The sequence below is a fragment of the Leopardus geoffroyi genome, chromosome E2 (assembly GCF_018350155.1).
Source record: "Leopardus geoffroyi isolate Oge1 chromosome E2, O.geoffroyi_Oge1_pat1.0, whole genome shotgun sequence".
Lineage (NCBI taxonomy): Eukaryota > Metazoa > Chordata > Mammalia > Carnivora > Felidae > Leopardus > Leopardus geoffroyi.
In genome coordinates this window covers 54,729,882-54,745,318 of record NC_059335.1, presented here as the reverse complement: position 1 = coordinate 54,745,318, position 15,437 = coordinate 54,729,882, and the positions used below count along the sequence as shown (strand labels likewise).

Sequence of the window (15,437 nt, the reverse complement as noted above, 5' to 3'; positions counted from 1 at the left end):
TGGATGCTGGCCCTGGGCCTGCTGCCCTGCACTAGGGTTAATAGTTTCAGAAGGTACCCTCTTGCAGCAGCATCTCCCTGAGCTCCCCACGTGAGGCCAAATTCACCCGCTGATCGGGGCATTTTGGCCAAGGCGCCAAGGAAAATGAAGAAAAATACAGTTTCTCTTTTCAGGAGCTCTTGTCCTTGGGCTCAGGTTTGCAAAGGTGTTACCTTCGTGGTATCCAAAGAAGCCTCACCTCCCAACCTTGTCCTCAAAAGCGCGGGTCCCTTCTGCAGGTACGTGAGCCGGGTGCTGGTGCATGACCTGGCAACGAACCGGAAGTGGTATTTCCTCTGCAACTCGTGGCTGTCCATTGATGTCGGAGACTGTGTCCTTGACAAAGAATTTCCGGTGGCCACAGAGCAGGACAGGAAACAATTCAGGTACTTTCTTCTTTTCAAGCAAACGCTGTTCACCTTATTCTTTCATCTTCAGGGAAGGTGCACTGCAATCCAGGTGAAGCAAAACAAAAGCATGTTTCAGCTATCGGGACTGCACAGCTTCAAATGTGTGACGTTAATGACCAATCAGTTTTTCTTGTTGGGACTGAGGGGCCCTGGAGGGACATGGACCCTCTGACACAGAATGATCTTTGACGTGGTGAAAACGGTTGGAACGGTTATCTGAACTTCTTTACATGTGTCGTACGATAATATGTTTTATGTGACTGAACAGCCTGATTTTGAAAGGCAATTCCACGTCTGGCCATCTGGGGCTCCTTCTTCATGCTGTTTTACTCCACACGGGTGTTTCAGCACGTGTCTCCCTTAGCTTTACTTCCTTCTTTCCACATCTGCCCAAACACATCAACACAAATACAAATGTACACACACACACACACACACACACACACACACACACACACACTCATTAGCACACATACAACACCACAGACCGTTTATTTCATATCTTTTAAAATGGAATTACTCCTACTATGTCACCCTTTTTCTTTGATGGTACACCATGAACATCCTTTCAAGACAGTGTGTTTGGGTCAAACTCTTCCTGATTGGCTGCATGATAATCCACAGACTGGATGTCCCACAACTAATTCAGCCATCCTCCTATTGATGGACACTCAGTCTGTTCCTAACCAATATTAGAAAATCAAGAGACTCCACAAAAACCCGGCAAGTATGAAAATGCGGCAAGTATGTTCCTGCATGACACCAATCTGCTAGAGCTGGGGACCAGCTTTCCTCTTCTACGGGCCATGTACACTCTGTTTTGCCACAATCCCCACCCACTCCCTATTATCTTTTTTTTTAAATATTTTTTTTAACGTTTATTTTTGAGACAGAGAGAGACAGAGCATGAATGGGGGAGGGGCAGAGAGAGAGGGAGACACAGAATCGGAAGCAGGCTCCAGGCTCTGAGCCATCAGCCCAGAGCCCGACGCGGGGCTCGAACTCACGGACCGCGAGATCGTGACCTGAGCTGAAGTCAGACGCTTAACCGACTGAGCCACCCAGGTGCCCCCACTCCCTATTATCTTACTCCCAACCCACTTCACTCATTTACTTCATTTGTTTGTGTCTACCCAGGTCCCTTTAGGTATGTGAATTTGTCACCTCTACTTTATTTTTGTTTTATTTTTGAGAGAGAGAGACAGAGAGAGAGGGAATGAGTGAGCGCATGAGTGGGGGACGGGGAATGGATCTTAACTGGGCTCTATGTTCAGTGCAGAGCCTGATGCAGGGCTCAATCCCACAACCCTGGGATCATGACCTTAGCCGAGGTCAAGAGTCAGACACTTAACTGACTGAGCCACCCAGGCGCCCCGTGACCTCTACTTTAAATGGCTTCTGAGTTAGGTTCAAAAACAAAGTCTGTTTCCAGTGCATTTACTGAAAGGTGACTTTCCCTCCTAGCTGCCACTCTGAACAGCCCGGCCTGCAAAGGGAAGAAGTCTGAGTCCGAGAGACTTGGACTCCAGGAGAAGTGTAACACAGATGTGGGCACACTGCACAGTTCCACATGCTGCTACTGACTTGCTGCACGACCTTGGAAGAGTCACTGCACCTCTCCAGGTCTCAGTTTCCACATCTGAAAAAGGAGTTGTTTGGTGTGCCTACCCCACGGGGACCTGTGCGCGTCCTGTGAAATGATGTGGGGAGCAAACTTAGCACGGCGAGTGCTCAGTAAGTGCTCGGTCACGGGAGCAGATCATCAAACGTGTGATGCCTGGAAATGAGACAAAGGGGCGTCTGAAGGCAGGACTGTGTCACTTCCCCATGAATCCTGGTGCCCAGCAGAGCACGTGGCACACAGCACGGGGCTCACCAAATATTTGGTGAATTGTCAATAGAACGATGGGCAGAACAACCACGTGGAAAATCACTGTTGTTGGCAGCTGACCTATCTCTTTATGCACCTTTACTCTGAGTCCAGGCCACTCACACATTACAGAATGACAGTCAAAGTACAACTCTGAGGGGTGCTGGCACTGGCCACCAGAATGGGTGCCAGCTGGGAGCATCAGTTCTGCACACTCAGGAGAAGCAGGGCCCCTGATTAAACTGCATTCTGCTCACAGGGAAATAACACAGATTCTTAAGGAGAATATGGTGCCATTTTCAGAAACCCTGTCTTGCAATTTTTATCTCTCAAACTGAGCCTGAACCTATAGCCTGGAATTTTTAACCAGTATCCTCCAATTTTTAACTAGTACCCTATCCTAGAGATAGGTCACTAATTATAATAAACCTAATAGTATAGCTAACTACTGTATGAAAATTATAACAAAAATAATTGCTAGGGGCACCTGGGTGGCTCAGTTGGATAAGCATCTGACTTCAGCTCAGGTCATGATCTCACGGTTTGTGGGTTTGAGCCCGGCATCGGGCTCTGTGCTGATAGCTCAGAGCCTGGATCCTGCTTCCGATTCTCTCTCTCTCTCTCTCTCTCTCTCTCTCTCTCTCTGCCCCTCTCTCTCAAAAATAAATAAACATTAAAAAAATTATAACAAAAATAATTTGCTAACACTGATGAACACTCACATACATGCCAGCTACTTTACCAAATGCTTGACAAAAATGATCACAAACCTTTCAACAGTCCCATTAGGCAGATTATGTTATTATCCCCATTTTACAGACTAGTAAACTGATGTGGAAAGAGTAAAGTAACTTGCCTGAGGACACACGACGAGCAGCAGGGCCATCTAGGATTGCAACTCACTCTGTGCAGAGCCCCCACCATTAACTCTGAATGATGCTAAGGTGCCGTAGGTCTCCCAAACTAGAGACAGTACAGGATAAATCTTGGAAACAAGCCCTTCCCTCGCATCCCAGGACTGCTCCGAAGAGACCAGCCTTCTCCAATCCCTGTCCCTCTCTCCCTGCCTCTTCGCAGCCACCTGTTTCTCATGAAGACCTCCACAGGCTTCCAGGATGGACACATCTGGTATTCTGTCTTCGGCGGCTCAGCTCGGAGCAACTTTACCCGCGTCCAGAGGGTGTCCTGCTGCTTCTCCATGCTCCTCTGCACCATGCTGACCAGCATCATGTTCTGGGGTGTTCCCAAGGACCCAGCTGAGCAAAAGATGGACTTGGGTAACTCGCACTGTCATGACGGTCAGGGATAGTGCCACACCATTCCCGAGGTCCCACGACCACCCTCCGATTCAATAATTCAACAAGTACTCACAGACATCAGAAACACCGTTACCCTCATTACAGAGGAAGGATACGGGTCAAAATCAGGAAAGGAAAGAGGTGCGTGGGGCTGGGGCAGGGGGAGAGCAGGTACACAGCTTCCAGTTGTCTTCTCCCCACAGGCGATCTATGACCCTGCTCACTCCTCCTGACAATGATGTGTGACAACACACATGGAATACTGCCAACCAGGGACACTCCCCTGAGCCCTGGTATCCAGAGTTTTATTGGGGCTTGCTCACACAGACATAGCTGACCCCCACGTGGCTGACCTTAGCCTCCAGCCCCTCCAGAGGCTGAGGTGATGCTGTGTGGCCAAGACCCTCACCACTAATCACTGTTAACATAGACTACGGAATGTGGCCCAAGACCCCAGGTAAACAAAGGTGTACCTACCGGGCAGAACAACCCAAGAGCTTAGAGGTCACCTCCCAGGAGCCACTCTAGGGCCAGACGTCTCTGTGGGCAATGTGAGTCCTTACTGCACAGCCACCTTCTGGAAGTGGTGGTGGAGACTCTCCCACTGACCCCTTCCCTCCTCTGTCCTAGGTAAAATTGAATTCACTTGGCAGGAAGTGATGATTGGACTGGAGAGCTCTCTCCTCATGTTCCCCATCAACCTCCTGATCGTTCAGATCTTTCGAAACACTCGTCCTCGGGTCACTAAGGAGCAGAATGCTGGGAAATGGGACAGGGGCTCCCCCAGCCTGGCCCCCTCACTGCAGTCCATGGAGGATGGCCTTCTGACACTTGAAGTGGTGACCAAGGCATGTCTTCAACCTTGGCGGTGGAGGGGTGTTCTAGCCTGGGCAGAAATGGTGGAGAGAGAACTGAGGCCTGAGGCCTGGCGACCCCACGTTGTCTGACAGCATCAGTCACCAAGATTCATCAACTACACACACATGTGTGCACGTGCACATACACATGTGCATGCATGTTTACATGTGCACACGTGCACACACATGTACACCACATGTGCATGTATACACATGTATAGGCATCACGCAGGTGCACGTGTATACACGCACACACCTAAAGACATGTACACATGTGTGCATATACATATACAAAGACATAAAAACATATACATACACTTGCACACATGTATATGTACACACACGTGCACACATACATACACAAAAACACCTACATGTATGCACCTACAATTTCTGGGAACCCTGTGTGTACAAAATATTACACCTTTATCATAGAAACCCATGGAAGGGACTCCTTCTGCATTCATGCACCAATAAACATTTACTGAGCACCTACTACATGCCACACTTTGAGAAATACAGCCTGGAATGTATCAGTTCAAATCCTAGAAGAGGGACTCTATAGGTGACAAAATGGAAGCTCAGGGTGGTCCAACGTCACATCTCAGTGGGCAAAGCTGGGATTCAAAGCCAGACCGCCAAGCCCTGGGGTGAATTCTCTTGACCACTATACTGCCCCATCACCTATAGCTCACGTTCCCCTTACCCAACCTGGGCTCACTTGCAGGATATGTGGAGACTCGTCAGCTCCCTGTTTAAAGCTCTGAAGGTGCCAGCACCTGCCTCTGGCTGGGAGTCAGTGACCTTGATGGACATCAACCAACTGTTGGCCTTGGTGGAAGATGTCATCTGTGTGCAGAACATGGTAGGACAGGAGTCCTGGGAGGAAGCCAAGCAGAGAGAGGACTCTTTGACACTCACTCTTGGGTCTGTACAAGCGGAAGGTAAGTACTGATGTTTCTGATCTGGGAAAGGGGACCGGGTGGAGACAGGACTTTGGGCTGCATCTGGATCACTAGGGAGTCGAGAAGTCCTGTGCAGTGTCTCTCACCGACCTCCCCTGCAACCACCTGCCGTCACCTCCCTCTCTGTACACAGGCAACCCCTTTCTTCACAACGCCACGCTGCCTCCCCGCTAAAGGCCTTCATGTGTGCTTGGCCTTTCATCTAGAATGTGTTTTCTCCTCTCTTAGCTAATTCCCAATCAGGCGTTAGTCTTGGTTTAAGCACTCCTTCCTCAGGGGAGCAGCCCCACCCCCAGTGCCACAACGGGGCCTCCAGACACATACCCTTTAGCCCCTAAGCTTCTCTTGCGTCGCTCTGACAGTGAGTGCCTGCTGCCACATCGTGACTTGTGTGAAGAGCTATTTAAAATCTACAGCAACCTTGCTGGAGCGTGAGCTCTGTGAGGTGGGAGCCTGTCCCTGTCCTGTCTCCATCTGTCTCATGCCTGGCCCCATGCAACACATAGAAAGCACACAACGAACGTGAGTGGGATGACGTCAGCACAGCAGGTCATGATGGAATGCACAAAGCAGAAAGGGGAGCATTGGCCTATGTGTTAAGGGGAGCATTGGCCATCCTGACAACTCTGGGTCTTGGCTCTGCGATTAATGGGCTGTGGGATGTGGGGCAGGTTACTTCAATTCTCCATGCCTCAGTTTCCTTTCTGTGAAGTGCTGGGGGTGCAAAGTCAAACCAGACCCATTTCCAAATGTAAGGGGCAGGGCACAAGATGGTGGACAGGGCAGTGGAAAGACAGTAAAGAACACGGAGTGGCAGGGTGAGAAGCCACTCCTCCATTCTCTTCCAACCCTTCTGGGAGCAAATCTCCGTTTGGTTCTTGTGTGTCTTTAACACCCTTTTAATACTGGGTTAATTCTCTGGCAGAAAAACAGCAGGTCTCAAACTCAGAGCTTTTTGAAACAGTATTCCGCTAAAATTTAGTAACATCATTTCATTTTTATTGAGTTCTATATATGGCACATTATTCTGGTTTGGACTACTCTCTCTGACTCCCCACTTGCCCCTTTTCTGTTCATCTTCCACCCACATCGATGTTGCCAGTGATCAGAACAGGCTGTCCAATAGAACTTCTCACAGTGCTGGAAATGCTCTGTATCAGTGCCATCCGGTATGACAGCCACTGGCCCCATTTAGCTCCTGAGCACTTGAAATGTGGCTAGTGTGACTAAGGAACTGAATTTTTTAATGGTAATTTTAATTAATTTTAATTTAATTGAGGGGGCCAGTGGCTATCATACTGGATAGTGTGGGCTAAGAATGCTGCCATTTTTAACACACAAGGCCGATCACTGTGTAAATCTTGTTTAGAATACAGACACGGAGTCTACAGAATGGGGAATCTGAATTCATAAACTCTTGGTCCCACCACTGATATAGTGAATTAGCTTCTGGCTGAGGCCAGAATCTGCATTTTAACCAGTCACTTAGGCAACTTTCGAGCACACTTCGCGTGTGGAGAGTCAGTGCCCTCAAGACAAGATCCCAACTCCTCACTGTTAACACTTACGGCCCTCATGGCTGGGCCCACGCTCAACCCACGATCAGCCCCACCTTGACCCCCATGCTCCAGAGAGCTGGGCTTGGGCTGCCTATGAAGGCCGACCCTGCAGGAGCTCCGCTGATGCCTGCACTGGACGTCTGGCCTTGAGTCTGGGGCTTGGTCTTCCTAGCAGAGGCCTCAGAACGTGGACTCTAGAGCCAGCCAGGTCCTGGGGCTCTCACAGCCGCACCAGCAATTGTGCAACTGTGGGCAAGTTGCTCAACCTGCGACTTGGCTTCCTCCCCTATGAAACGGGAGGATTGATCCATCCAGCCTCTTGGCTCATTTCAAGGACTGAATGAGGTCACAAGACACGTGCTCAGCCTGATACAAAGCAGGTCTTCAGTGGTGTTATGATTGATAGGGAGCGATGGTATCTTCCAGAAACACTGCCTGAGGGCTTGCAACCTGAAGGCTGTTGACGTCAGAACCCGTAGCTGTGGCCTCGGCTAGGCAGACCCAGGAAGGAGGGTGAGGGAGGAGGCCTGAGTCAGGGAGACAGAGTCGACATTGCCCCAGACCTTCCCCTGCATCTAGCCCGAGCCCTGCTGCACCTTTCTTCACACGGCGGGTTACCTTCCCGCTCACTTCTCACTGGAGACTGCCGGGGAGCCATGTGGCAGGGGTGCTCTCTCCTGTCACCTCCCATATCTGGCTTCACGTACCCCTTGCAAAGACAAACGCTGGTCCAGTCGACCTGCGCTCTTTACTGTCCCAGGAGGAAGTGCCCCTGGGTGCCCGCCTCCCAGCTCAGGGTCAGAGACCCAGACCTGGTTCCGCTGGAAGAGGCCATGCGTCCCTTAAATACATGGAAAACAGTGGAAAAGTCAACGTTGTTTCTTTCTTGCAATGAGTCGTTTAAAACAGAAAACACCTTTATGGGTTTTTTGTTTGTTTGTTTAACTTTTTAGGAAGCTGAAATGTGAACAAGCCAACTGTGGGAAAACAGTCATGAGATTATCAAGGGAATTTGGCCAGTGACTGGCTGTTTTGTGCTATTAGGGGATTATCATCACTCGTTTCAAAGGCTGACAATGACACCGTGGTTTTATTTTTAGAAGCACGCTGTAGCATTATAGCACATCGTAGAAGCACATGGAGAAGCATACTGAGATATTTAGGGACATGACCTGGGCCTTGGAATTTGCTTCAAAATCATCCCCGTGGAGAGAGGGTGGGCTGGGTGCAAGTGAAGCATGAGTGGCCATGAGTTGGTAATCCTGAGCCGTGGGTGTGTACAGGCTCATGTCCTCACACTCTCTGCTTTTGTAGGCTGGACCCTTTTCATAATTAAAAAAAAAAAAAAGTTGAAAACAAAAGGCTAAGACGGACACCAGGCAAATCTTGGCAGGAGGCAAATCTTGTATATATCAAAATATTTGCTGATGAGATACCACCATGTCTAGGATTTGCTCTAAAGTATTCCAGAAGAAGAAAAAAGTGGGGGACGTTGAGGGGCGGGGCAGAGACAGAACAAGATTAGCCCAAGGTTGGCTCTTGTGGCAGCAAGTGATGGGCATTTATTCTGTTCTCTTCTGCCCATGTGGAAGGAAGCTTTGAGAGTGCCCTTGATAAAAGGTTAAGAGCAGCCTACACGTGCTAACTGGCCATGGGAGCCTGGTACCTCTCCCCATCTTTCTGAGCCCAGGTCTCTCACGGCATGGCACACAGCAAGCGCTCGATACAAGAAAGCCGTCACTAACACTGCTGTCATTTTGGCAGGCTGTCCGCTCTGTCCTTGGGCACCAGCTGAGGCGCTTTCTCTCCCTTGTCCTCCAGAACAGGCGCCACGCCCAAGTGACCCTTGGAAGGACAATGCCTACAGGCGGTGTCTCTACCTTCAGCTGGAGCATATGGAGCAAGAGCTTCAGCTGGTGGGGCCCTGCGGCCGCTCCCAGTGCCAGAGCCACGCCCGGGCCCTCAGCCGGCTGCAGACCCTGAAGGGCCGCCTTGGGGGCTGGCTGGGCACCCCACCCCAGGCACACACCAGGTGATCCACTCCCCCCAGGTGCTGCGTGGGCACCAGAGGAGGGGCCTGCAGAGAGGAGGCAGCCCAGGCAACCTTGGAAGGATGTTCACCCAGATCTTCGCAGGCAGAAGGGACTCAGGATTCCCGCACAAATTCAGGGAGGAAGGCTTTGAACAGGGCAGTTTGCCAAAAGGCAGTTTTCAGCCCTTGGTGGAGCACCTCACAGTGGATAGCCACATTCATGTGGGCTCCTTCCTAACTGTGCACCCTTGGACAAGTCCCTCAACTTCTCTGCGCTTCGGTTTTCTCATCTGTAAAATGGGAATGATAATTCCTATCTCCTAAGTCAAACTTAAAATACATTTTTAGGGGTGCTTGGATGGCTCAGTCAGTTAAGCGTCCAACTCTCATGTTCGTGGGATCAAGCCTCCCATTGTGCTCTTTGCTGGAAGCGCAGATTCTGCTTGGGATTTTCTCTGTCCCTTCCTCTCTGCCCCTGTCCTGCTCACGTGTGCACACACTCTCTCTCAAAGATAAAACATCTTTAAAATACATTTTTAAAGATAATCAGTGAAATGTGAATATAGACAGGTTATTAGACAACATTAAGGAATTGGTAATTTTGATAGGTGTGAAAATTTATTACTGTCATTCAGTAAGAAAATGACCATTTTTGAGAAATATTCTGAAGTAATGAGGGATGCTTTTATATTAGGTCTGGAATTTATTTTTAAATATCCCAGACAGAGAGAGACAGAGACAGAGAGGAGAGGAGGGAGAGAGAGAGAGAGAGAGAAAGAGAAGGTAGATGAAATGAGTCTAACAGCCATCCCTTGGCTGTTGAAACTAATTGTTCAGGGTTTGTAGGGCTGATTTTTGTAGGATGAGAAATTTTCATAATAAAAAAACGTGCGGGGCACCTGGGTGGCTCAGGGTTCAGCGTCAGACTTTAGCTTAGGTCATGATCTCACAGTTCATGGGATGGAGCCCCATGTCAGGCTCTGCAATGAAGGCACGGAGCCTGCTTTGGATCCTCTGTCCCCCTGTCTCTCTAAGATAAATAAACGTTAAAGAAAAGTTTAAAAAATTATATAGTACCAGCCATCTAGGCTTCCCATGAGTAATGGGAGCAAATCTGTGTAAAGCACCGAATAAACGTGACCTCGGTAGAATAAAAGTATTTAAACCGGATGGAATGGAGAATGAAGCCCTTTGAGGCGGGTACAAGATACAGAGGAGAAAACTGAGGTCTGAGAGGTCAAGGAGCTCAGCCACAGTCAGGCAGCTGGTGGGTGCAGTGGCACGTGAACCTGAGCCTGGTAGGTGCGCCACCCTGATCATATCCCCCTCCTTTTCAGCTCCCCGATGGCGAGCAGGCCTCCTCGCGGCCTGCCCTGGTGGTGTGTCCTGGGGGGCTGGCTCCTGGTGGCGGCCACCAGCGGCGTGGCGGCCTTCTTCACCATGCTCTACGGCCTGCACTACGGGCGGGCCAGCTCCCTCAAATGGCTCATCTCCGTGGCCGTCTCCTTCGTGGAGAGTGTGTTTGTCACCCAGCCTCTGAAGGTCAGGCTGTCCCGGTCCCCTGTGCCCACACTTTCCCTCCTGCCAGCTGACCTGTCCTTAGGCTTCTACCGTCCCTTTATCTATTCATGACAAGCTTACACAGCACCTGGTTGGCAATGATGACATTAACTGCCGAGACAATCCGAGTTTGGGGACAGAGGCTCTGGGACTGAGACTCTAGGCCAGGCCTGGAGGCTTACCAAGATGTGATACATCCCCGTCGCAGTCACCCTCAGGAGGGTCCTTGCCTCCGTTTTATGAGAACCCAAGGTTAGGAAGGTAAGGTCACAAAATCCTGCCCTAGGGCACACGTGTAAAATATGAATAAAACCATATTTCCTCAGTTCTAAGATCCTTTTAACTGTGAGACAGGCTAGCAATTTACAAGAACTTTACCTTCAGAAAAGAAAAATACCAAGTCATTAAATGTGTGCATCAATTGGAAGATGCACTCCTATTTCTGAAATGTAAAGTTACTACCAGAGTTGGAGAAATACTGAGCCCCGGCCTGGAGCTTGGAGCCACAGCTCCCGCTGGACAGAGTCAGGGAGGAGGAATGCTGTGTGTGTTGGGGGAGGTGGGGCACCTGCAAAAGGAGGGGACATTTACAGTGGTTCTTTATACTTACAAGACTTGCCAAATCCCTCATCCCCATTTTACCAGTTAGTCCCCAGTTCTGCCCCAAATAGCCTTTATCAGAAGATGTGGGGTCCCCTGGGGTGGCCTAGTCCATTAAGTGTCTGACTCCTGATTTTGGCTCAGGTCAGTATCTCACGGTTCGTGGGTTCGTGCCCCCAGTGGGGCTCTGTGCTGACATTCTCTTTCTCTCTCCCTCTCTCTGCCCCTCCCCTGCATGTGCCTGTGAGTCAATGTAGGAGGAAGGAGGGAGGGGTGGAGGGAGGAGGAAGATGTAACTCAGTATTTGAGGTAGTAGGAGAGATAAGAGAGAGCTCTGGCAGCAGGAGGGCGCAGGCGGAAAGGCTTTGGTCTGAAAAGTACAGAAAGCCCAAGATTCACTATCTCTGCCTGCTTGGTGGCCAGATGCTGCCACCCCCCTCCGCCCCGCCCCGATCCTCTCGCCTCATAGCCGTGCCCCCTCCTGACACAGGATGGGCTGGTTCCCACTTGACTTCCCCAGAGCAAGGTTTCTACAGATTTGACCCCAATCCTGACTCCTCCCAGATCAGGAGTTGATAGGTGCCAGCTCGGGCCTGGGATTCACAATGGGTGTTTCCCAGGTGCTGGGCTTTGCTGCCTTCTTCGCGTTGGTTTTAAAGAAAGCGGAGGATGAGGACGAGCCCGTGGCCTCCCTCCCAGGACATCCGTCTGGCCCAGGTAATGGTGCACAGGTAGACGCAGGGACCTGGAAACTGATGAGGCTGAGCCCTACAGGGCCCAGCCACTGACCTTCTTGCTCCAACATTCCTTCACCCCTGATTGGGGAAGTACCCCTGAACCATCCAAAAACAAATGACTCCTTCCCTGTCTCCAGGGCAACCTTGTTTCTTCTCTACCCCAGCCCTCTCTCTTGCACTCAAGCAGGACCCCTTGGCCAAAAGAGGCCCCTTGGGGGCCGTGCTCTGCATGGCCATCTTCTCTGTGTAATTCCAAGAAAGCAGCTTTCTCCCCCAAGGCCCAGGCCCCTGGCCTTTAGAATGAAAACCAAAACAGAACATGCTTGCAGCTGGGCTGCAAAGAGTTCCAGGACAAGGGTCTGCAAGCTACAGCCCAGGGCACAAATGGAGCCCACTGCTTGTTTTGGTAAACAAAGTTTTATTGGAACAGAGCCATGCTGACCCTTGTGGGAGGAGGGCCACGGAGCAGCACCTTTCCCTGCAACCTGATAGCTCACTTCCCAGCCCACACTCCAGAGAATGCCTACAACAAGACCATCACACAAAACAAGCAAACAGAACAGAATCAACACTCTAATAGTCCCACGCAGAGACTCTGACTTTCAGGGAAAAGAAAACAGAAACAAATCAACCAAAGACATACCTACATTCTTGTACAGACGTTATTATACAGCGGGGTTACCTCCTAGAGTATCCTTCCACTCTGGGGTAGGGTTTGCGTTTGTTTTTCTCTTGGTTTTGGCTCTGCAGATCCAAAAGGTCCATTAAAATCTTCTCCCCAAGATAAAAGAGTAATTTTTGTCCAAGGAGACACCAGCTTCCAGAACAATTAAATATTCATTTAGTCATTCCTTTGGCAGCTACTCAGGGAGAACGTGCTGTGTGCCAGGCAGTTCGATGGCTCAGGAACATGATTTACATAAAATCCACTCACTGTAAGTGTGTAATTCACTGATTTTAGTAAATGTATAGAGCTGTGCAACCATCATCTCAATTCAGATTTGGAGCAGCTTCATGACCCTGAAAAGGTTTCCTCTTGACAACTTGAAGCCAATCCCTGCTCCCACCCCAAGCAACACAGCACTGGATGGAGCAGCTTGCCCTTGGAAAGCGCAGCCCACTGGGGGAGACGCATTAAACAAGTAAACAACACAAGCAGACATGCAAGTGTGCAATGTGAGAACTTACGGAGAGAACGGGAGAGTGCAGGCCTCTCTGCTGAGGTGGTGCCTCCGTTGGTTCCTGGAGCCTGGTGCAGGGAGGGACTGCACATTGGGCACGTGCAAAGGCCCTGAGGTGGGACAGGGCTTGTCATTTTGTAGGACTACTGACAGTGTAGCCAAAGCATAGGGAATTAGGGGGAGAATGGTTCCAAATGAGGGCAGGGACACCTGGGTGGCTCAGTCGGTTAAGCCTACGACTTCGGCTCAGGTTATGATCTCACAGTTGTGAGATCGAGCCTCTAATTGGCTCTGGCCAAGCATGGAGCCTGCTTGAGATTCTCTTTCTTCCTCTGCCCCGCACACTCTCTTGTGTGCACTCTCTCTAAGAAAGGAAGGAAGAAGGGAGGGAGGAAAAAACAAAATGAGGGCAGAGAAGTGGGTGGGGAGCAGGGCCTTGTAGCACCTGGGTCAATGCTGGGGTTTTGGAGGGCTCAATACGAGAGGCATGATCTATCTTGTGGTTCGAGAAACATTACTATAACTGCTTTTAGGGGACCAGAAGTGTTGGGTCAAATGAACAAAAGACTACTGGAAAGGTCCAGACAAGAGATTATAGGTACTGGCAGTGGGCGTGGAAAGAAAGGCATAGATTCAAAAGACAGTGGGGACAACACACCCCTATCAGGATAGCTCCAGTGAAAAACGGTGATAATAGCAAATGCTGGAAAGGATGCAGAGAAACTGGACCATTCACACAGTGCTTCTGGGAATGTAAAATGGTACAGCCACTCTGGAAAAGAGTTTGGCAGTTCCTTTCAAATCTAAAAACGGTCTTACCATATGCCCCAGCGATTACATTCTTGGGCATTTATCCCAGAGACATGAAGACTTATTTTCATGCAGGAACTTGTAGCTACACGTCCCCAGCGGGTTCATTTGAAACAGCCAAATGGCCACTCCTAGGAATCTACCCAAGAGAAATGAAAATATATGTCCATACCAACACCTGTACACGAACGTTCACAGCAGCATTATTCATAATAGGCAAAACTAGGAACAATCCAGACATGAGTGGATAAAAACATACAGCAGTATATCCACACCAAAAAAAGGAACTAAATACTAATTACACAACAACATGGATGGACTCCAATCCATTATGCTAAGTGAAAGAAACCAGACACCAGAAACAATGCACTGCATGATTCCATTTATATGAAATATCCAGGAACAAAATCTATAGAGACAGAAAGCAAATTAATGCGGCTGAGGGTGGGAGTGGGGACTGACTTCATGGGGATATGAGGGAACCTTATGGGTTGATGAAAATGTTGTACAATGAGGGTGTGGTGATGGTTGCACAACTCTATAAATCTACTAAAATCACTGAATTGTAGACTTCCAATGGGAATATTTATGAAAATTACAGCTTAGTAAACTGGCTTGGAAAAAGAAGATACTTAGTTAGACATGACAGGACTTGGAAATATTAGTTACCCTCCTTCTTCCATCCATCAAAATTTCAGAGCACTGGGATCTATCTCAGAGTCCAAGAGCACGGCGGCGGGGGCGGGGGGTGCGGCGGGGGGAGTGTTGTGCTTTAAGTATGAGGAGAATTCTCCGTGGAAGGAGAAGGGGCAGAATTCTGGGTGTGGGGATGGAGGGGCGGAGGCGTGGAGGGCAGTGTTGGGAAATGGCTCCTGACTGCAAAAGCAGAGGGCAGCTCCACCGCCCCCTGGGGGACAGTCCTTGTGTCCTTGCTTTCACAGACCCCTCTGCCTTGTTCCGAGCACGAAGGTGCAGCAGAAAGGACATCTACCAGCCACCTTTGGCCACTGACATCGAGAAGATGAAAACTACACACCTCAAGGAACAGAAGGCATTTGCCTTCATCAGAGAAATCTTGGGTAGGCAGCAAGGTCACCCACAAGCAGTCTCCCCACTCGCTGGTTGTCAGCAAAGACTTGAACAGCCAACGGTGCAATCTTTGACAGACCCACACTGCCTCTGGGCCTGTTTTCCTAAATATCAACTCGCCCCAGCTTCTCCCCCATGCTGAAAGTCCTTTGGTGGCCTCACATGAACCTTAGGGTAAAATCTGAGCTCCCTACTGTGGCTCTGCCCACCCTGGGTCACCTCTCTTGGCCCGTGTGCCCTGAGCTCTGTCACACCGTGTTCTACAGCTCCTGGGACTCCTTGCCCTCTGCGGACCCCAGGCCTTGGCACAGGCTAATCTAAGTTGCCTGGAATGTGCCTCCCCTCCCTCCCTACCTTTCCTTCTGGCTAATTCCTTATTCTTTTATTCTCAGCCCAAAGATTGGGTGTCTTCAGAAAAGCTCCCCAAGCT

General features: G+C 49.9%; 1 protein-coding gene across 1 annotated transcript in view; it reads left to right on the top strand.

The window, feature by feature from the left end:
* The window catches only part of PKD1L2 (polycystin 1 like 2), a 96,211-nt gene that overhangs the window by 62,735 nt on the left and 18,039 nt on the right, over nt 1-15,437 (top strand). Inside the window, exons 27-34 of the mRNA XM_045440122.1 lie at nt 279-425; nt 3,397-3,596; nt 4,248-4,465; nt 5,202-5,423; nt 8,630-9,030; nt 10,368-10,572; nt 11,811-11,907; nt 14,860-14,997. Of these exons, the coding sequence (XP_045296078.1) occupies nt 279-425; nt 3,397-3,596; nt 4,248-4,465; nt 5,202-5,423; nt 8,630-9,030; nt 10,368-10,572; nt 11,811-11,907; nt 14,860-14,997 (1,628 nt within the window). The remainder of the gene's footprint in view (nt 1-278; nt 426-3,396; nt 3,597-4,247; nt 4,466-5,201; nt 5,424-8,629; nt 9,031-10,367; nt 10,573-11,810; nt 11,908-14,859; nt 14,998-15,437) is intronic.